Source organism: Saccostrea cucullata, unplaced genomic scaffold (assembly GCF_032062105.1).
Source record: "Saccostrea cucullata isolate Sc308-1 unplaced genomic scaffold, CSIRO_AGI_Scuc_v1 ctg9492, whole genome shotgun sequence".
NCBI lineage: Eukaryota > Metazoa > Mollusca > Bivalvia > Ostreida > Ostreidae > Saccostrea > Saccostrea cuccullata.
In genome coordinates, this window is record NW_026924868.1 from 1 (window position 1) to 24,349 (window position 24,349).

At 34.5% G+C, this 24,349-nt stretch overlaps 1 protein-coding gene across 1 annotated transcript; it reads left to right on the forward strand.

Moving 5' to 3' along the window:
• Positions 1 to 3: 3 nt before the first annotated feature.
• LOC134267478 (nuclear pore complex protein DDB_G0274915-like) lies at positions 4 to 24,343 on the forward strand (the record flags this gene model as incomplete). Its single annotated transcript, XM_062749679.1, has 12 exons — positions 4 to 401; positions 593 to 778; positions 929 to 1,006; positions 1,648 to 1,716; positions 9,147 to 9,411; positions 10,954 to 11,054; positions 20,498 to 20,627; positions 20,767 to 20,874; positions 21,152 to 21,275; positions 21,391 to 21,807; positions 21,916 to 23,796; positions 24,109 to 24,343. Coding segments are annotated over 12 exons (3,903 nt in total), but the record flags the coding sequence as incomplete, so codon positions are not given.
• Positions 24,344 to 24,349: the final 6 nt, after the last annotated feature.

The window sequence follows — 24,349 nt, forward strand, 5'->3', positions numbered from 1 at the left end:
TCGATATCCATTTTATGTGCGAGTGTATTGTTCGAAAGATGGTCGTCGAGTGGTTGGATTCGCGCGGATAAGAGAAAGCAAAAGAAGCAAAAAGGTCCTGGTGGCGAAAAGGAAAAATTATCAGTAACAAATGGTGGTTTTTTAAACATGTTTTTAAACAGGTCATTCCAAGATAAATCAAAAGTGAGCAAATCAACTGTTAGATCGCCATGGAAATTTGGTTCAAATTCACCGCCTCTCGAGAACAGAATTCGAAGTCGCAATGCCGTTTCAAGAAACCATTCGTTTGCTGGTAGGAGGTCTGATTTTAATAATTCAAGGATCACGGACAGTCGCTTAACATCCATTCCTTTTCTACCTACCGTCAGAAAAGCTCTTGGTCTCGATAATGTATCTAGAAGGTATTGTACATGTGTCATGCATACATTATAAATAAAGATTTGAAAAAATTATTGAATCTTACTGTCAACATCAAGAAATTTCAACAATTGATAAAAAAAAAGAACTTTTGGGATTTTTACCAATTCAATTCAAGCTGATTTTCTGGCAAAAATTTGAAAAAGTTTAGATTATAAATTTATGTTCCTTTCAGCCCTCTTACAAAAACTCCAGAAGTTGCAGCAGCCTATCCAGAGAGGCCAATGGCTGGCTTTTTACCTGCAGTCAGACTGGGAAGACGAGAACGACCCCTGTTTTCTCCAAGCTCCAGAACGATAGGGAAAAGTCCAAACACTGTGAAGATTGCTCCTCCTGATTCAAGAAGAATAAATAACACAAGGTCTAAAGTGTTCCTGTTTTAGCAGATATATTAATCTTATTTGTTACACACTCTTTGTTTGCATTGAAATGTGAAGTTCAAATTTTCCACATAGTATGCAATTTTCCAAGTATAAACTAGTAGTATTAAACTGATTATGACATATTTCAGATTATTCCAAGTGAAAAATGAAAATGTAAAGGCTACACCTAACACACAAGCAGTATTATCTGCCTTAAAAGAGAAAAGGTAAGATATAGAGTGTTGTCCAATGTCACATTAGTGACAGTCATTGCTTCAAAATGAAAAAAGTACGAAATATAAACAAAATTGGATGTAGAAAGATCACTGATGTATGACGTGCGTAATCTTTCGACATTTCTAAGTTGATTTTTCACCCCTAAGTTTTTTTCTAATTATATAATTTGAATAAGCTTTCCAAACATTTCTTATAGTATCAAAATAAACTACAATATATGATAAAGTGCACAACTATCCACTATAGAATATAGGTAGTTAAGTAAATTAGTAATATAGGTAGTTAAGTAAATTAGTATATACTTTATATGAAATTTTGTTCAGGTAAACATGAAATCCTTCATTGATTTATTGACTGTTTCCCATTTCTAATTAATGTATAGATTAATTAAAAATTACATTAGTTTCAATATACATGTAAATGCAGTCGAAAAGGATGGTACTGATAATTAATGCATTTTTAACTAAAACTGTGCAGCTTTGATTTTTCAGAAATTCAAAAAAAGACCTAAGTGAGCCGTGCTCTATGTTGTTGATGATCATTTAACTTTGTTGTTCACCAGTTTGTGTTAACTGAAGTTTTTGCTGTGGTAGATGTGTTTCAATCATTTATTTTTCAAATTAAATTTTAGTAGAAAAAGAACCATGGAGGGAATGGATGTCACCATATCGGATGTTCAAGGGCAAATGGCAAAGCGAAGGTATGAACTCGGAATTAAAAAGCGTTTACAATTCAGGGACCAACCTAGTTCCATAATTTAGGGAGACAAAACCTCCATTTTGGAAATAAAGGGAGAAATTTCTAATTCTAGGGAAACTTTTTAGCATATGTGCATTTGTGTAACATTTACGTGCAACTTGAAAAAGATGTAAATACTTGTCCAGAGACAAACTCAGATTCATAAGTTGAGAAGACAGTTCTCCCCAACAGAGAAATTGAGAGAAGTTTCGAAATCTAGGGAGACTTTATAGGGCCAGCAACTATGTGTATTTGATATTAATTCCATTAACAAGGCTTATAAATATCTAAATATGAAAAGAAACATAAACGAAGTATGTCAACTGGTAGACTTACATTGTAGGTTTACAGAAGTCATTTCATTACTTACATTTTTCATTGATTTCTCTCCAATCTGCAGAAGATAAGATTTGAAATTATTCTTACGCTCATTTAGCCAATTTTGATATTGAAGGGGCTTTATGTGTATGGATTCAAGTTTGGTTAAGTCATGATCCCTAAAAGTGGGGTTGGGATACAATACACTCAATATTTTTCATAGGAAACAAGAAGAAAAAACTTCTCTAAAATTTTCAGAAAAAGAAGTACATTGTAGGATCAATGTTTATGGAACACCGGGACTGTCTTATATGAGGATTAAACATTATATGCAATGTTTCCTTCATTATATGCGGTACTATTTTAATTATATGAAGTAGTTTTTACATCATATCGTGTACAACTTCCATTATATGCAGTACTTCTCGCATTATATGATGTAGATATGTCATTATATTATGTACATCTATCATTATATGAAGTGCTTTTAACATTATATGCGGTAGTTCTAACATTATATGCAGTAAACACAACAATATATTATGTACTTCTCACATTATATACAGTATATTCATCATTATGTGTAGTATTTCTGTTATTATGATGATGCTGATCGTTAAATATTATGTCCGGTCCAGTTAGCATTCCGTGCGGTAGATTTTGCATTTCGTTATAAAGAAGACACAGTATTATATGCGGTGCTTTCTTCTTTATGATGATGATCTTTCGGAAGCTACCCTTCGGAACCCCCTTGTTATATTTAGAAAATTTTACTTTTTTCGTGCTTAGATATAAACATTCTTCATGATTTTGGGTTATCAATAATAATTGGGAATCAACCACACGTATGCGTAATAATCATGTACCACACAATATTTATCCCTATATCATTATTTATTTTTTATTTGTATTCAGTTTAACAAATATCGCATATGGCGCAAGTAAATAAATGTGATAATATAGTCACGTGGATTTTCTTATATTAATTAAATGCATCACGTATGAAGTTACAAATATTTCTTGTAGATTTAACATCTGCTGAATTAAGAATTCCATAAGATATAGATATGTTATTTAAAAAAGTACAAAATTCACATCTTAGTTCAGGCGCGGATCCAGAAATTTTTTCCGGGGGGGGGGGGGGGGGGTTCCACCCCTGTCCAGAAAAATAAAATCCAACCCAAAAAGCAAAATAATAATAATATTAATAATAACCACAAAAAAAAAAAAAACCACATTAACTTGTCCAAACTTCAAAAACCCATTTCTTTGGGGGGGGGGGGGGGATGACTTCTAGTGCTTCAAACCTTTGACATTTCATACCAATTTAACACAAATTCGCGGTTACCAGGGGGGATCTGTGTTTTCCGAAGGGGAACCAAGGTTACTTTTTTCTTGCTTTAGTATAAGATAAGATTTATTAATGCCAATTTGGGGCCCATCAGGGCAAACAAGTAAAGAGAAATGCAATAAGAAATTCAAAATAGATAGTAGCAACTAACAAAAGATTAATGATGATACAGCAGTTGGGGATTACAACATATATAATCGACATACTGTACATATAAGGCTTTTTTTACTAGAGTATAAACATTATTACTCTTTTACACATATTTGGTTCTTTATTTAACATTGCATAATTTGCTATTTCTTATTTAAAAGATATTGATTAAAAAAATTACCCAGCTTGATAAGCAACATATCATTTTCGTTAGACATAATCCATAAAAAATTTCCTTTATTTGTTAAAGTATAGAAATTTTTATTACTTTTAGTATATAAATTTAATAACCTTGCAAATTCCAGGGATAGGGGGTCCTGACCCCCCCCCCCCCTAGATCCGCGCATGATTTGTTGTTTATAAAGAGGGTATACCCAAATGAAAAATGATGTTCATCTTCAACAACAGTTAATACAATATCTTTCTTCTCTTGGGTAACATAATATGCCAACCTCTATCTGCAATTTGTGGGCACTTATTCTCAATCGAGTCAAAAAATAACAAAGATTCTTGGAATTGCAAAAATTTAAGTATGGTAGAATTTCAAGCTTGTTTAGATTTCGTTGACTTATTAACTGGATTTATCCCTACATTAATTAAAGGAATTTCGAAGTCATGTCAATACTTCAGTAGTTTACAACGAGAGAGAGAGATCGAGAGAGATCATATCAATACTTCAATAGTTTACAGTGAGAGAGAGATGCACTTATTATTGAAATATTTTTATCATTCCATTGTATTCATTGTTAAACTATGGCATATAAAAATGGCTGATATTCACTGTCTTTAACTGTACTATATAAATGTTATGTATCAGGAAAAGACATGATTTTCAGAGTAGACATTACACGCACGTAGCAAAACCCTCCACCTTTTCATAAACATAACTTTTACTATAAAACAAGAGGCCCATAGGCCACATCGCTCACCTGAGCACTGTGGCTAGGAAAAAGTAGAAATTGGTTTATTATTGAAAAGTTTAAATCCAAAAGTAGTCCCATGACCAATCATGGCTTTGCTATTCTTGAGAAGAAATTTTTAGAAATTTTCCTATATATTTCTATGCAAAAAATTTGGTTGCCATTTTGGCCCCGACCTACCCCTGGGGGTCATGATTTGAACAAACTTGAATCTACACTACCTGAGCATGCTTCCATATAAATATGATCAATTATAGCTTTCCTTTTCTTGAGAAGAAGATTTTTAAAGAATTTTCCTATATAGTTCTATGTAAAACTTTGGTCGTCCACTGTGGCCCCGCCCTACCCCCCGGGGGTCATGATCTGAACAACATGAATCTACAAAACCTGAGGATGCTTCCATATATATATGATCAATTATGGCTGTACTATTCTTGAGAAGAAGATTTTTAAAGAATTTTCCTATATATTTCTATGTAAAACTTAAGTCGGCCATTGTGGCCTGCCCTACCCCCCAGGGTCATGATTTGAACAAACTTGAATCTACACTACCTGAGGATGCTTCCTTAAAAGATTCAGCTTCTTCTCTAGCATAGTGGTTCTTGAGAAGAAGATTTTTAAATAATTTTCCTACATCTTTCTATGTAAAACTTTAGTCGGCCATTGTGGCCCCACCCTACCCCCAGGGTTCATGATTTGAACAAACATGAATCTACACTACCTGAGGATGATTCCATATAAGTTTCATCTTTCCTGGCACAGTGGTTCTTGAGAAGAAGATTTTAAAAGAATTTTCCTATATATTTCAATGTAAAACTTTAGTTGGCCATTGTGGCCCCGCCCTACCCCCGGGGGTCATGATTTGAACAAACTTGAATCTACACTACCTGGGGATGCTTCCATATAAGTTTCATCTTTCCTGGCACAGTGGTTCTTGAGAAGAAGGTTTTTAAAGAATTTTCCTATATATTTCTATGTAAAACTTTGGTTGGCCATTGTGGCCCCACCCTACCCCCAGGGGTCATGATTTGAACAAACTTGAATCTACACTACCTGAGGATTCTTCCATAAAAGTTTCAGCTTTTCTAGCATAGTGGTTCTTGAGAAGAAGATTTTTAAATAATTTTCCTACATCTTTCTATGTAAAACTTTAGTCGTCCATTGTGGCCCCACCCTACCCCCAGGGGTCATGATTTGAACAAACATGAATCTACACTACCTGAGGATGATTCCGTATAAGTTTCATCTTTCCTGGCACAGTGGTTCAGACTTCTTGAGAAGAAGATTTTTAAAGAATTTTCCTATATATTTCTATGTAAAACTTAAGTCGGCCATTGTGGCCCCGCCCTACCCCCTAGGGTCATGATTTGAACAAACTTGAATCTACACTAACTGAGGATGCTTCCATATAAGTTTCAGCTTTCTTGGCACAGTGGTTCTTGAGAAGATTTTTAGCTCTACTGGTCAGAGACCAGAAGAGCTTATGCGATAGTAATGCGTCTGGCGTCCGTCCGTCTGTCCGTCTGTCTGTCTGTCTGTCTGTCTGTAAACAATTTTTCAAAATGCTACTCCTCCTACAGTTTTGGTCTGATTTCAATATAACTTGGCACACAAGTAGACTACACTAAGATACATAATTCTGTGTATCGGTTTTGGATTTCGATGAACGGTTTTGCCATGGTTACTAAAAATAGAAATTTCTGTGAAATTCTTTCAAAATGCTACTCCTCCTACAGTTTTGGTCTGATTTCAATATAACTTGGCACACAAGTAGACTACACTAAGATACATAATTCTATATATCGGTTTTTGATTTCGATGAACGGTGTTGCCGTGGTTACTTAAAATAGAAATTTCTGTGAAATTCTTTCAAAATGCTACTCCTCATACAGTTTTGGTCTGATTTCAATATAACTTGGCACACAAGTAGACTACACTAAGATACATGATTCTATGCATCGGTTTTTGATTTCGATGAAAGGTGTTGCCATGGTTACTAAAAATAGAAATTTCTGTGAAATTTTTTCAAAATGCTACTTCTCCTACAGTTTTTGACTGATTTCAATATAACTTGGCACACAAGTAGACTACACTAAGAACATAAAGAGATTTTATCAAGGATCATTATTCTATTTATTGCTGTTGTAAAGTTTCAATTCCCAAAAGCTTAAGTACTTTTCTCTTCCTTTGCTATAAGTACAAACCAGTAGAGCTTCAGTCTCGACAGAGACTTCTGGTTAAAACATGCCACCTAATTTTTATTCGCAATTATCTCCTCCCCTTGAATGAGGGCATGGCCCTTCATTTGAACAAACTTGAATCCCCTTCACCCAAGGATGCTTTGTGGCAAGTTTGGTTGAAATTGGCCCAGTGGTTCTTGAGAAGAAATCGAAAATGTGAAAAAGTTTACAGACAGACGGACTACAGACAAAATGTGATCAGAAAAGCTCACTTGAGCCTTCGGCTCAGGTGAGCTAAAAATGTTCAATATTTTTTATGGCTTGTTCGCTTTCTTCAGGTAATTTATTTTTTAGCTCTACTGGTCAGAGACCAGAAGAGCTTATGCGATAGTAATGCGTCCGTCGTCCGTCCGTCTGTCTGTCTGTAAACAATTTTTCAAAATGCTACTTCTCCTACAGTTTTGGTCTGATTTCAATATAACTTGGCACACAAGTAGACTACAATAAGATACATAATTCTATGTATCGGTTTTTGATTTCGATGAATGACGTTGCCGTGGTTACAAAAAAATAGAAATTTCTGTGAAATTCTTTCAAAATGCTACTCCTTCTACAGTTTTAGTCTGATTTCAATATAACTTGGTACACAAGTAGACTACACTAAGATACATAATTCTGTGTATTGGTTTTTTTATTTCGATGAACGGTGTTGCCGTGGTTACTAAAAATAGAAATTTCTGTGAAATTCTTTCAAAATGCTACTCCTTCTACAGTTTTAGGCTGATTTCAATATAACTTGGCACACAAGTAGACTACAATAAGATACATAATTCTGTGTATCGGTTTTTGATTTCGATGAACGGTGTTGCCGTGGTTACTAAAAATAGAAATTTCTGTGAAATTCTTTCAAAATGCTACTCCTTCTACAGTTTTAGTCTGATTTCAATATAACTTGGCACACAAGTAGACTACAATAAGATACATAATTCTGTTTATCGGTTTTTTATTTCGATGAACGGTGTTGCCGTGGTTACTAAAAATAATTTTAGTCTGATTATAATATAAATGTGGCATGCAAGTAGACTGCACTAAGAACATAAAGAGACTTAATCAAGGATCATAATTCTATTTATTGCTGTTGAAAAGTTTCAATTTCCAACTGCTTAAGTACTTTTCTCTTCCTTTGCTATAAGTACAAACCAGTAGAGCTTTAGTCTCGACAGAGACTTCTGGTTTTTCTCTCCGGCTGACCCCCCCCCCCCCCCCCTTAATGGGTAATTTACATTGTGAAAAATTGCACCCCTAAATACAAATAAATAAATAAATGCTAAATAAATAGATACATGTAATGTTTTCTATAAAGCGCTGTTAAAGACCTGCGTATTGGAAGGTATCGGTTAGTTTTTTCATTATCTATTTTGACAATGATTGTCCTATATATGAAATGAATCTTTTTGAATGTCATATTGTTCACAAGAAAAATAGAAAACGTCTCAATTTTTTCCACTCTTAAAATATTTCTATCATACTCATTACCCCCCTCCCCCCTCTCTCGTTTTACTTCATACCATAAAATAGATGGAATTTTATTTTTCTCTATTAAACTACTTCATATCTTTTAAAAACAATTTAATAATTCACGGAGCATCAATCATTTATTGCTTTATTCAGAGACATAAATAATACGCGCATGTATTTACTGTACTGAATTTAACAGTTGATAGAAAGAAGAACCGCATTTTTAACAGAGAGTTCCGAAAGGTAGCTTCCGAAAGATCATCATCATAAAGAAGAAAGCACCGCATATAATACTTTGTCTACATCATAACGAAATGTAAAATCTACCGCGCGGAATGCTAACTGGACCGGACATAATATTTAACGATCAGCATCATCATAATAACAGAAATACTACACATAATGATGAATATACTGTATATAATGTGAGAAGTACATAATACAGTGGACCTTCAGATATCCGGACGCCAGATATCCGGATGCTTCAGTATCCGGATGACTTTTCATCGGAACGGAATTTTTAAATGCTATTTTGTCTTGTTTAAATGGTAATTCAGATATCCGGACGCTTCACATATCCGGACAAATTGACTGGGAACCAAAGCGTCCGGATAAATGAGGGTCCACTGTATATTGTTGTGTTTACTGCATATAATGTTAGAACTACTGCATATAATGTTAAAAGCACTTCATATAATGATAAAAATACCTCATATAATGATAGATGTACATAATATAATGACATATCTACACCATATAATGCAAGAAGTACTGCATATAATGGAAGTTGTACACGATATAATGTAAAAACTACTTCATATAATTAAAATAGTACCGCATATAATGAAGGAAACACTGCATATAATGTTTAATCCTCATATAAGACAGTCCCGGCGTTCCATAAATGTTGCTGAGATGAGTGTTGTGGCCAATGATCCTCTTGTTTATTTTGTAGACGTCAAGAAAGCCAGCAGTCTAATGCCTCCACCTCTTCTCTCCCCTCCCTGCCGGACAATCTTCCTGACCTCTCAACCCAAGGCTACACTATTCCTCGTCTGAAGACCCCCACCCTCAAACGCACTCTGAATATGACCAATCTATCGGAGACAGACTGGGAGGATAGTGAACGAGAAAACAGCCAGAAGAGACCTCGCCGGGAAGCTCAGTATAATTCTATTGCTAGTTCACTCAGTTCCATGCGAAGGATTAAGGAGAGACAGGTATGGACCACTTTGGTCAAGGTAATTGTTTAAAATTTGTAGCCTGTGAAAACAATGTTAGGCGTTCTTTAAGTAATCACTGTCCATCCAACATTCTGTCCACCCACATTTTTAGGTCACCTATTGCTATCTGTTTTCGTCGGTCATCGTGCAGTGTGTTAACATTTAAACATTTTCAGCTTCTTCTCTGCAACCCCTCACCTAATTACTAGCAATTTTGGCATATAGCATCTATGGGTGAAGGGGAACAAAAATTTTGAATTTCATGGTCCCAGGCCCCCCCTGGGGCCTAAGGGGTGGGGCAAAAACCACTAAAATTAATGCATTAATCTTAAAAATCTTCTTTACTCCTGGATATCAAGCAGTCAAACTGTTGGCATGAATGTAATAAGCATTTAGTTCTCTACCAAATTGTGAAATTCATGGCGCCAGGGTCAGCGGTTCTAATGCTAGGGTGGGGCTATATAGATTATACAATGAAAAGGCATTATTTCTTTTGAAATCTTCTCTGCTCCAAGGTATTAAACTAATAAATTTGATGTAAAGTTATAATAAGGAAGGGTGTCTTTTCCAAAATTGTGAATTTCATGGCCCAAGGGTCAGTGTTTCTGGTGTTAGGGTTGGACTGTATTGTTTATATAGTAAAAAAGCATTAATTCTTTGAAAATCTTTTCCTCAGCTCCTGGGTATTAAACAAACTTATTACCTACATAGTTATGATGAGGAAGGGTGCCTCTTCTAAAATGTGAATTTCATGGCCCCAGAGTTGGGTTCTGGTGTTAGGACGGGGCTCTTTTGATTACAAATGGTGATCAAAATTTTATAAATGAATATAAATAAAAAAATCTTTAAAAATCTTCTTTTCAAGAACAGCAAAAACAGGTTAGTCATATTTACATGGAAGCATCCTCAGTCAGTGTAAATTCAAGTTCAAATTTTGACCCCTTGGAGGTAGGATTGGGAAACTATGGGAATCAAAGCTATACATAGGAGTACATAAATATTAAGCAGAAATCTTTAAAAATCAATTTCAAAAGGTTAACAAAGCACTAGATATTCATGCTTAAAATATAGAACTATCCCTTTTAGGTAATATAAATTTAAGTTTATTCACATTTATATATAGGGGTAAGGTGAGGCCACATTATCAATTGAAAGTTTTTCATTTGAATATGGAGGGAAATTCAAAATGAAAAAATAAAACTATTGAAATGAACTAGCAGCAGTGACTCAGTTGAATGAGAGTCTTGGCCAATGGACTTCTTGTTTTAATGTCTGCAGGATAGTTCTGCATTGTAATAATACAATAGATGCTTCTTTTTATGGATTATGTCTGAGTCTGTGATATTCACATTTTTAAAAATTATTTCTTTTAAGAATCTGATAAAATTTATTCATAAATATCAGAAAAAAAAAAAATTATATATTTACAAAAAAATTGAAAATTCCTCATTTTTCAAAAGCTACATGACTGTATTTATTGATTCAAAAGAAATAAAAAAGACTGCTCTGATGGAGATTAAATAGAATAATTGTTTGCAGGCTGCAATGAAAAGGAAAAATGATTCCAAAGAAAACTCTGGTTTGTTAGAAGACAGATCAGGTCAGAATTCACCTGTCACCAAGAAGCCATCTTTACAGAGGTAGGTTGACAGAGGTAGTGAAAGTTAGTTCTGAAAAAGAAACTTCAAGAATATGTTCAAACTTTATTAAATGTTCAGATGGAAAAGCTCACCTTAGATCAATATACTTCTTATGATTAACATTATACAGTTGAGTTTGTGTCCTTGCTCTTCTTTGAAAATTATATGTACATATTTATTGGCTGAGGGTTTGAGAACCAGTAATGATATAAATGCAATGATTTACTGATGTGGCTTTCAAGACTCTGGTTTTCTGAAATCCTCCCAAGAAGAGGAATAAATACTACATCATATTTATCATTGCTCTTTCAACCAAGTGTCTGGCTAATAATTTTTATATAGGCGTTTGAGAATTTGTCTTTGGTGTTATTGTCCATAGCCATGTTCAGTTTGTGCAGGAATTGCCCATGGCTTCTTCATTTATTATGGTATTTAGTGCAGTTGTACAGTATGTGAAAAGAAATTGAAAAATCTTGTTAAAAAATATTAAGTATCAATTTCTGTTTGTTCATAAACAATTGATTAAAGATCAAATATTAAGACTAAACGCAAGACTAGGGGTGGGACGATACACAGATCTTGCGATACGATACGTATCTCGATATATTAGCACGATACGATACGTATCTCGATATTATGATAAATTATAAAAATATTTTTAAAAAGTATTTTATTTCATTTTCTGTCTTGACATTAAATCAACTGTTACATGATAAATTATAAAACTATTCAAAAGAATAAGTATTTCATTTCACTTTTTATGTCTTGACATTAAATCAACAAATTATTCTTAGACTATATAAAATCATGTGTGCTTTGAAATTAATACTTGAAGTTCATCAATTTCATTGACTAAAACTTTACAAAAACAATAATACATGTACATATTATTGTTACGAAATTTCTATTTACAAGTTGTTTACAAACAGTTGTGTAGTTCATCAAAGAATACTGACTAAAATTTCATTAAAAACATTTACATCAATTGCTGAAAGTCTGTAGGCTAGTTGAGATTACAAAAAGGCACGAGATGGACTAACAATTTATAATATCAATTGTTCTGGAAACGATACCATCGTTTTCACATATAAAATTATTCTGATGAACCATTAATTGGAAAAGAAAATTATTTCACTACTCGTCTTCACTCGCGGTGCTGTGTGTATAGCACGCTTTACATACTGAACTTTTATTGTCCAATCCTCCGAGGCTGCTTAAAAGTGAAAACGTTTTACCCCTAATCAACGACTTATAGGTTTTACAGTATGTTTTTAATATCATTATCATCTCTTCGCTTTGTACAAGCCGCCATTTTCCAAGAACAGGTACTTTCATTTTTCAATTTTTGGATAGGTCGTTCGTATATCGTTTCGTACCGATATTTGAATGCTTGTATCGTAAACCGTATCTTAGAGGAAAATATCGATATGTATCGGTGTATCGGTATATCGTCCCACCCCTACGCAAGACCCCTGTTGAGCAAATTTCCAGCCTTTCCTTTAATGACAATATTGTCTAATATACCTGTGTTAATTCACTTATTACAAATTCATTGTGATAGACAGGTTCCTGGATAATTTAGAAAAGTTGCTAATGAACACAAAACTGAGAAAATAATTAGCTAATTTAATTAACAGTCTATGGTAAAGACAGCTGGCCAATCCTTCAGAAGAGGAAATTCCACTTAGCGATATTAAGTCCTCTTCAGTAAGATTCTTATATTTTGTGATAATTAGTCTGTCTTTACCACTGGCTCTAAAGCAGATTTGTTCATCCAGATACAGACATTTTGAATTCAGTGAAATGTCAATTATTGAATTGAGGGCACTGAAAATGTCATACATGTATTCACTTATTTTTAGTGCATGAACTGCAAATTGTGTAGGATAGATATAGAGGAATTTTGGTAACTATTTAACATTTACATTTATGGACTTGGAAATAACAAATCTATAAATGTAGAAAAATTATGAGATTATTGGACCTTTTCTGAGTAGTTGTAATGCAACATGTATGTTTTATTTCTGTAATTTTAACATGTTTATTGTTCACCATGTTTCTTTAGTTTCTCTGAATATCACAAATCTGCTGAAAATTGAAGTAAATTATTCCTGCAGGTCTGGCTCATTGAATGTGGTGGGAAAATATTTCAGTACATGCACAGAGCATTTTTAGCTCACCTGAACCGAAAGCTCAAGTGAGCTTTTCTGATCAAAGATTCGTCCGTTGTCTGTCGTCGTGGTAAACTTTTCATATTTTTTCTTCTTCTCAAGAGCCACTGGGCTGATTTCAACCAAAGTTGGCACAGACTTTCATTGGGTGATTGAAATTCAAGTTTTTATTCTATTGAAGGGTCACACCCTCTTCCAAGAGGAGATAACTAAGAAATTGTGAAAAATGGGTGTGTGTATATATATAAAAAACTCTCAAGAACCAATGGGGTAGAAAAGATGAAACTTGTGTGAAAACTTTCTGACACAATGTAAATTCAAATTTGTACAAATCATGACCTCTGGGGGTAGGTGAGGCCATAGTGGGCGATCAAAGTTTTACATAGAAATATAGGGAAATACCTATTTTAGATACCAACAAAGCCATGATTGGTCATATTTATGATTTTATGTGGAAGTATCCTCAGGTAGTGTAGATTCATGTTTGTCAAATCATGAACCCCGGGGGGTAGGGTGGAGCCACAACGGGTAATCAAATATTTACATAGAAAAATATAGGAAAAATCTCCTTCCCAAACACATTAAAGCATTGATTACTGGTATACATATTTTCATGGAAGCTCCTCAAGTAGTTTACATTCAAGATTGTTCAGATCATGACCCCTATGGGTACAGAGGGGCCGTAATTGGTAACAAAGTTTAGGATAACATAGGATAAATTGTTCAAATCTTCTTACCAAGAATAGCAAATTCATGATTGATTTAGTCATCTAATTCAGAAGCAGGTAAGTTTTATTTGATTTTGTACAAATTATGTCCCCTGAGGATAGCACAGGTCACAATAGAAGATAAAACATCTGAAAAAAATTTTTTGAGCTATCATAATTAGTCAAAGAAATATGAAACATCCTCAGTTAGTGTAGATTCAAATGTGAATAAATCTAGCACCCCATCCAAGGGGGGGGGGGGGGTATTTGTGATATCCTTTATTACTAAATACCAATACTTAATATAAAGTTTCTTCTTTTTTCTAGCTATTAATGTACTCAGGTGAGAGATGTAGCCTATTGGCCTCTTGTTTAATGGATATCTTTTTAAATTGAAAGGCAACATCAAATTTAGTTTTCATAGGTCATAGTTACATGAATTATAAGTTTGTAATAATCACAAAATGTTAATCCAGGGGCCCATTTGACAAAAGGACTTACGACATAAGACCAAATTTAATTCTTCATATAACTTTTTAATTAACTTTATATCGAAACTTATTAGGGCCCCGCAAGAATTTGCGGGTGCCCTATAGTAATCACTCTGTCCGTCCGTCTGTCTGTCTGTCTGTCCGTCTGTCACTCTTCCGTCCACAAATTTTCTGTTTTTTTTCTAGTAACTTTTTTTATGGTTGCCCAATCAAGTTCAAATTTGGTATGGTAGTTCAGTAGGCAGAAATACATATTTTGATGCTAAGTTTGGTTCTCTGTGTCTTCTGGTTTGGAGCTGGGGTGGTGGGGTAGATTCCTTAACTATGCATAAGAATGAATGGGCAACTTTTTTTATGGTTGCCCAATCAAGTACAAATTTGGTATGGTAGTTCAGTAGGCAGAAACACAAATTTTGATGCTAAGTTTGGTTCTCTATGTCCCCTAGTTTGGAGCTGGGGTGGTGGGGTAGATTCCTTAACTTTATATACGAAAGCATTGGCAAAGAGAGATAACTGCTGAAGATGTTCCCATTGTAAACTGAATGCTGCTATGAGTCCCTTGGGATTAATTAGCTTTCCTCCTGAAGAAAATCCAGAGCATTATCTTTATCTGTCAAATTGAGATGAATTACCACCTCTGTCTGCAAATGAAGTTTGAACACTCTGAAATGTGGATTTAAATATAAATTTTTATAATTTATTTTTGTTTAATAGTTATGATTTCATTGAATTCTAATAACAAGAAATAGATTAAAGAAGTTTTTTTGATTTACTTTTTTCACTTTATGTTAATTCAAGAATATTATTAATTTTTAGGATAGTTGTATAAAAACCCCATTCTATCATTAATACTGAAAAAGTTCTTATTGTAACTTTAGAAGAAAATGATGAGAGAGGTACAATTAATCCCTTGGGATTAATTATCTAGCCTGCTGCAGAAAATTTAGTAGGCTTTTCTTTATCTGTCACTTTAAGATTAATGTAAACCTTTGTCTGCAACTGCTGTTTGTTTGAAGTTAAGGTCAAGCCTTCATGATATTTGCGTTCATTGAAGGCTGGCATTTTATATAACACAAGCTTCATAATTGTTTAAATATACATTCAATGTTCATAAAGTTGTTCTTTACTGCCTAATGTAAATACAAGGATATTATTTTCAGGTTTTTGAATATTCAGGAATTATCTTGAAATTTTGAGAATACAGTTGCTGTTGCTTATTCTTTGTACATTTTTTAATCATTCCATAAGCTGCACCCTATTAATTCTACCCCAAGGCGGGGCCCTTGCTGACTGGTCAGTTTTCTAGTTTTTAATTTTTTTAAAAGAATGTGGTAAGATATTTTTACAGAAACAATTTCAAAGAGAATAATTAATTTTGCAAAATTTTACAATCATCTAAAGTTTTGGTCTTAGTCGTAAGTTCTTTTGTAAAACGGGCCCCTGTTTCTTAGACTACTGTAGTTTGGGATATTAGGATTTCTTGAATCTTCGTGTGAGATCAAGGACACCCCCTTTTTTTTTTAAATTTATATGCAGTCAGTGCATGTTTTTCTGTCTAATGTTAGTCATACATTTGTTTATATAAAATATTAGAAGGAGATAAACAGACAAACATGCATTCATGGTTTAAAAGGGGAAAGTTTTCCTTTTAACATGTTTTCCCTGTGTTGTAAGCTAGTACAGTAGAGACCCGTTATTACGATGTTCACTTTGTCACGGTAAAATATCGTAATACCGAGGGCAACGTAATAAAGGTTCCCGATAAAATCCAGTAAAACATCGTTTGGAAAACGTGTTCTTGTATTAGGGGGTATATTTTTCTCCTTCTATCTCCTTTTCATGCTCAAATTCTTCTCCAATATGCCAAATACACTTAATTCATTGATTACTTATCTTTAAAACTTATTTTCATGATGCTATTTCTTCTTTTTCCATCATAGTAAGAGTATAGAGCACATTTTTTAATAGAAACTTCGACAATCTTCCTTTAATTGCCGCCATTTTCTGTAACATGTACTTTCACTTTCTTTTCTGTCCAGATAATGCGTTCGTGGAAATTTCAACGTCTTCGTAGTCATAGTCATTTCTATATAAACAACAACCAAAATTCTGATTATTTTATTCTCTTTCAGTTTGTATTCAATTAAAAGTTATTTCTAAATAAACAACAACATTTTTTTTTTATTCAAATAAAAAGGTCAAAGTAAAAAGACAAGCAATCTGTCAAAATAATTTTTTTTTATTACTGAACAGAGGTCAATTAGCAGTTCAGCAATTATAGATTTGTATTTCTGCTGACAACTGAGAGGTAGTCCAAGCCACTACCCAAGCTGTTAAAACGTTTGTAGTGGAGTTCCAAATTTTTCCAAATTATGTTTAATACCCAAGCTGTTTATTTGCAAACGAAATTACACATTATGTGTACCTGTGTACAGCATACATGCATAATATTAAATATAACCTTTTATTTATTAAATTAATTTATTAAACTAAGTATGAAATAAAGAATAAAAGAATTTTAAAAAAAATTACAGCGATAGATAAAGAAGAAGCTAGGTTTATGAGTAAACTTTAATTGTTTAACAATGGCTTTGGCACGTCTCCAAATCTGCTGGGCTCGTTGGAACAGTCTAGGTGGGTGCAATCAAGCGTCACTAATCACCTAACTGCCCTGTAAGTTAACACTCTCTCAGAGCACAGGTGTTCCAGTGTTTATTTAGCGTCTCATTAAGTGTCTACCAGCAATCAACACTGAATAAACACGGAGTGAAAAAAATTTTTGACAGAATTTTTACATCGTAATACTGAGACCTGGCGATTTTGGACAACGTAATAAACAGTTCTTTTTTGTATAGATTTGTTAAGAAATGGATTTGTGCTTTGAATTTGCAACGTAATAAGCGTTCTATCGTATAAAACCGTCACCGTAATAGCGAGTCTCTACTGTATTCAGACCGTCCTGTGGAATTCTATAATTCGCAAATGTTTTTCAACTTCAGGTAACTATGAATAATCCCATCACATCACCTGATACGTAGCATGAGTTTTGACTGTTTTGTGCTTTATCTTCTGAGATACAAGGAAATTGCATGTGAACATGTTAAATTGCTAGGCATCATGTGTTTGAGCCTGATAAATTAAGCTTCAATTTACATTTATCTACACCTTCTCCATTCACTTGGCTTTATTTTGAAACCTTTGTAAAAACACACACTTTACAAAAGAAAAAAAATGATAACATATTCTACGATATTATACGTTCATGTAAATGGGCTAAATCTGATTTCGTCGGGAAACATTTGTTAAAAAACAAAATACCCGCTAAATAATGAAGCCAAGCCTTCCAGCATAGCAACAGTCAAAATTGCTTGATGGTAAGTGATAGTTCAAGAAATGTTGACTGCACAGAATTTATGTGCGCAAGGTTCATTGTAATATATGTATTTGAATAAAACAATCAGTATTATATAATAAAGATTGCATGTAGTTGAGCGTAACATTGAAAATTTTCACCCCAAAAAACCATTGTCAACTGAGGCTGGGAACTTACAATAATAATCGGCATTTAGGCCAAAAAAAATTAATCAATAGTTTCTCAGGCACCGCCGCATCAGTTCAAAAAATGGCCGCATTGATCAATTTTATTGACATATTGAAAAGAGAGATAACTCAATTTTCTATTTTTCCAAGTTGAAAAAGAAAATCGATTTATTCCCCTTTTCATAAGTGCTAAGATATTAAAACGTTTTTATTAGAAAAGCAATACATTTCTTCTAAATTTTCAGTATTATATTAATTAACTTTTAAATTAATGTTTGGAGTAACATTATTGAAAGTTGAATACATATTACAACCAATTTCAGAGAACAAAAATTAAGAATTGTTATATATATTATCATTTTATTGCAGGGACCAACCTAGACCCAAAATTTAGGGAAACTTCACTTCTCCCTCAGAGAAGTTTAGGGAGAAGTTTTGAAATTTAGGGAGACTTCTTTGCGCGCGTGACGCCCACTGATCACTCATAAAACTTTTTAAAAATGAAACTATTTCTTTGTTTATAAATATAAACATTTCAATAATTTTTCTGCATTGGCATCCTAGTAAAAATAATTAAAAAAAAAAAAGAGAGAGAAAGAAAAAGATTCTGATTTTTTTTTTCCAATTACAATTAAGGTATATCTAGCAAAAAAAAAAAAACAAAAAAAAAAACAAAACAAAACAAAACAGATGACAATGTAAGTTTTTTTTTCATTTCTTGCATAATATACACAATTAACTTTTAAATTCTATCATTTCATTTTAAATTTTCAGCCTCATTGCATAGCCATAATTTTGTTATTTTCTCCTGAAAATTTGTTTTCAATATTAATTTTTTTTTTCTGAAAAAAGTTTTGATGTACTTTGTACGCATGCTGATTGAACTCTATATATCAGACGTGTAATTTCTTAGACGGTCATAACTCCACAATTTAACAGTAAAATTAGGTCTGTATTCACAGCATGATTTAATTATTTGACAATAAAAAGATCTAAAATCAACTTCAACATCTTTGGCGTGACATCGATAGCTGACCAGCTGTTTTGCGTCTGGTTGTGCATAACTTTTAACAATGGACTTTTCATACTCGGAAGTGTAAAATCTAGAGGAGTTCCGACAGAGTATTCGATGCATTGGTCATTGGTAGCGAAACAGGTGCAAGTGTCCTGCTGTTTCGTTTATTTCAGCAGTAATAAAACAAGATTTATGAACTACTGACGATTCTACCATGTTTCTTAATAGATTTTTTAAATGATTTTCAATAAATGGTTTACAAATGTTAAGGCGACTTAAACTTCGCTTTCATGATAAATTATGGCGAAGTTTGGAGCCCAAAAGCGACTATTTCGCCTCAGTCGCCCCCTAGGTTGGTCCTTGTATCGAACAAATGGCTTAGAAAAGGTGTTAAACCCCTGCTTCCAAAAAAAAAAAAAAAAAAAAAAAAAACACATTGAATTCTGATTTTTTTGGCCTGAGAAACTATTGATTAATTTTTTTTTTGCCTTATACCGTAAATCTGGAAATTTTTACGTCGATTTATTTTTGCGAATTTGGGTTAAAAAGCTGTTGATTAATTTTTACGCTTCAAATTTTTGCGAATTGTCACTGGTGCTAAAAATTAAAATCACTGAAGATTTTCATATCAGGTTATGTTTCAAATAATATGCCCAGTTAGAATACCACCAATATACCCACAACGTGGCAAGATATTGCAAAATCGCTCCGAAACAATTTTGATAAAAATACAAAAGGATTAATTTGCACTGAAAATAATTACTAACTCAAGTGTAAAAAACATTTTAGCCTTTTAACCTAAAGTATAATCCAAATGAAGAAAAAATATAACTAAATTTCTCAACGTTTGGTTTTTCTCACCTAAAATTTACACACCGCGTTTACATTTGGAACTTTCTAGTAGTTTGAGTTATCGCCCGTGTTGATGAACGGTTAGATAAAATGACAGTTCTCTCTTTACTGGCAAATTAATTGATTAAAATAATTAAAAAGGGGCATACCTCCTCAGTGCTTGTCAAATCATCGGACGATATTTCATATAATGAGGGCAATTTACGCACGGGTAATTAACTTGTAGTTATAGTAGACTAGTGTAAACAGGTTTCTTTTAAAAATGACCAGTGCTTACCGACACCTATTCACTGAGTTAAAAAAAGACACGAGTTCTCAGAAAAAAAATTCTTCGCATGTTGATTTATTTTTAAGAAAAATATTTTTGCGAATTCAATGCACGCGCAAATTTGCTAAAAATTTATCTACAGTAAAAATTTCCAGATTTACGGTAGTCTGTTTTAAAATATTTAGTTAGATTTTGATGGACTAGTAAAAAAGTTATTAGTCCAGTTCAAGTTTATATACATGCATACCAAAGTTAAGCCATTAAAAAATGCTGTATAAACTAATGAGTTGACTTACAGTGATAATTTGACTAGCTTAAAAATTAGTGACATTGACAAGATGAACTAATTTCAAAATTCTGTGTTGATGATTGTTTACCTGATTAGTATTTGTTTTACAGTATGGAAACTGTCCTGTTGCCAGAAAACAAAGATATACCTGTCACAAAATCCCAGAAGACAGAAGATGCCTCAAAGAGTCAGCTGTCGGATTTGGAAACATCAGTTGCAGAGTTTCTCGGACAATCGGGGGTATTTACCAAAAAAAAAAAAAAACAATTGTTGAAATTAATGTTTTTGTGAATTTCCCCATATTTATTATAACCCATTGCTCACTTGATTGAGGGAATGCTTCAAATCTTATTGAGTTATTTTTCTCTGTTTTTTGTAGACAAACAAGTCCGTTAGAACACCCAAACGAGTAGCTTTATCAGACAAAGTATCGGCCAGAAAAAGAGACATGTCCCTGTATGCAGGCTTAAACAAAACATATGAAAATGTAAGTAAATCTGCATTCATAACTTCCTGTGGCTCTGCATCATATACATGTAACACTCAAGTGTCATCCACTGATGTGTCTCTAAATACGAGTGTTATGTCATGGAGCATGTATAAAGCCTAAACATAAATTCAGATCAAAACAATTTTATCAGTATAAATGTAAATATTGATTGCTAATTGAATTAGACTTGACAGTCAGTTTAAGGGTTCTATAGAGCTTATGTTGACTGTAATGAACAAAATGCTGACGTACAATCAAATTGACTCACTTACAGGTTCCACAAGCTAATGTAATAGCTAAGATAGAAGATTATGACAAGGACAGAGAAGAAGAGGAGAAGAGAGTACAGGAGATGATGGCCGAGATAGGCGAACCTGAGAAAGAAGTTACAACAGCAGGTGAACAACAATTCCCACAAAAAATTTATCTGATTTTGTTGTGATGCTGCATAATATGTTTTATATTTTTCACAATATTCTTTAACTTTGGTCTTTTTTATTTTATCATTTATAGAGAGTACTAGCTCCACTACTGTCTCAACAGCAGCCCCAGCCTTAACATCAGCTGTTTCTCCATTGGTTAACATCTCCACCCCTGTAACTCTGGGATCCACCACTCCTATTTCTGTGACCAGCTCTTTACCAGTTTCTAGTACAACAGCTTCATCTAAAGCCTCACCAACTCTGTTTTCTGTGAATACCACCACATCTTCCAGCTCTGTCTCACCAGCCAGCAAACCTTTGGCTACAGCTGGATTTTCTTTTGGTGGTTCTCCAAGTGGAGTTGGTGGAGTTGACAAGTCTAGTGCCATGGCCAGTCTGTCTAGTAGTACAACCACAGTTACAAGTGCCTCTGGGGCTATAGCCAGTGCTGCTCCCTTTAGTTTGCCAACAGCAGCTTCATCTGCAACAAAAACTAGCTCTGTGACAGGTAATACTTTAAAAGCTTTTTAAAAAAAATTGTGATTCTCTGGCAAGCTCAAAAAAATGAATTAGACTTTATTCTTGAATTTAAAACATATCAACTTTTATATTGCAGGTTTTCAGTTTGGACAATCACTAGCCACAGCAGCTGTCTCCCCAACCTCTACCCCAGCTTCAACTACTATAACAGGAATACTCTCTAGTGGACCAAGCTCCACCACCACAGCTCTGCCTCCTGTATTTGGTGGACAGACAAATGCACTTGTGACCTCATCCAGTGGTCCAGGAGCTTTTAAAACTGGTGAAAAGGTTTTAGTAACTACCAGTGCTGTATCTGCATTACCCACCATTGGTGCACCATCAGGATTTAGCTTTGGAACCCAAAGTACCGGTGCTTCAGCAACAGTTACACCTACCACTACATCAAGTGTTGGAGGATTTAGCTTTGGAGGTCAAAATTCAAGTGAAGTATCATCAGTAAGCAGTGTAACAAAACCCCCATCAACAGCAGGAGGTTTTACTTTTGGTGGAACCACTACTACTGCTTCTTCATTGTCAAATGGTTTTAGCTTTGGAAGTCAGACTACGGCCCTATCAACAGCGACAACTGCTGGAGGAGTTTCTTTTAGTAGTCCAGCAGCTACCAATGCAATGACTGCATCTGCCCCCGGAGGGTTTAATTTCAAAGCTACACCTGCTACCCAAGCAAATCCTCTAGGTGCCTTTAATTTTGAAGCAGGGAAGGGGACTGTCGCTGCTAGCACAACTTCAGGCACATTTGTCTTTGGAGGTAATTCTACTCCATCAGTGGGTGTAAACGCTGGAGCTTCTACTACATCTGCTGCTGAAAGTTTTAATTTTGGTACAATAACAGCCAATCCTATAAGTGCACCTACTGCTACAGGAGGTTTTAATTTTGGGACTCAGAATCAAGCTCCCACACCTTCAACATCTACAACTGCAGGGATGTTTTCATTTGGAGGACAAAATGTTTCATCTACAACTTCCTCAGCAAGTGGTGGATTTAACTTTGGAGGTGGTTCAAATTCTACAGCTGGAGGTTTTAATTTTGGCAAAAGTAATACATCTACTACAGCAGCAGGGCTATTTGGTGCTACTAATACATCAAAATCAGACCTACCAAAGCCAACCTTTGCCTTTGGAGCTGTTACCCAGAACTCGACAACTTCATCCAGCTCATTTGGACAACAGCCAGCTGGGTCTCAATCAAGTTCAACATTTACATTTGGACAGACCACCACAGCTGCCAGCAGTGTATTTGGGCAGCCATCTGCTCCCCAGTCTAGTTCTGTTTTTGGACAATTTCAGCCACCTGGTCAGATTTCTCAATCCCAGCCTCCAGCGTTTGGAAGCAATACTTCCAACAGTACTTTTGGACAATCCAGCAACACACAAGCAGTGTTTGGACAACCAGCAGGATCTCAAACAACCTCTGGATTTGGGCAAGCTGCACAGGGAACCTCTGGTTTTGGACAAAGTGCAAGTATTCCTGGTTTTGGACAGTCATCTACCCAGCCATCCTTCAACTTTGGACAGCAGAATCCAAACACTCAGTCTGGGTCAGGGTTTGGACAGCAAACAGCTCCGCAGTCATCTTTTGCATTTGGACAGACACCTTCCACCCAACAGACTACATTTGGACAGCAGCAGCCAAGTTTTGGACGGCAACCAGGCCCTGCTTTTGGACAGCATCAAAATCCTCCTGCTTTTGGTCAGTCAACAGGTGCCTCAGGGTTCACCAAATCTGCCAGTTCACCAAATTTTGGAGCTTCTAATATGAATGGTAGTGGCACAGGGTTTAACTTTGGCATGGCAACACCATTGAAAAACTCACAAAGTTCAGCAGGATCTTCAACATTTAATTTTGGAACACCTCAAAATAACAGTGCTACTCCAAACCAGTCCACTCCTGCAAATCCAAGCAAAGGATTTGACTTTTCTCAATCATTAGCTCCAGGAGCATTTAACTTTGGAGGTATGTAGTTAGTCTAACACACACACACACACACACACCCATCCCCATTCAAATAGATACGGAAAATGATGTAAAATGAATTAAAAAGCATTTTTATGTTTAGGGTTTCCCCACTGGGCTTTACTTTCTTCTCGACTCGAATTTCTGGAAATGAAACCATACAGAATGATATGTTTACCAGATAATACCAGAAATTGAAAAATGTATTATAATTTATCCAATTAGTTTGAAATTTGATGTGCTTTTGATACTATTTAACATTTAATAATTCTGAGTGTCAACAATATAAATTTTTAAAATTTGTGTTTTCAGCAGGGGGAGGTAATTCCTCGTTTGGAACCCCAAGTGGAGGGGCCATCCCACAGCCTAACTTTGGAACCCCTTCATTCAGTGTGGGATCTGGAAATCAGGCCAAGCCTCGTCCAATCAGGAAACCCATCCGAAGAACGAGAAGATAGATCAGGAAACCGATACGGAGAATGAGAAGATAGATCGGGAAAATGATATGAAGACGAGATGATAGATCGGGAAAATGATATGGAGAACGAGAAGA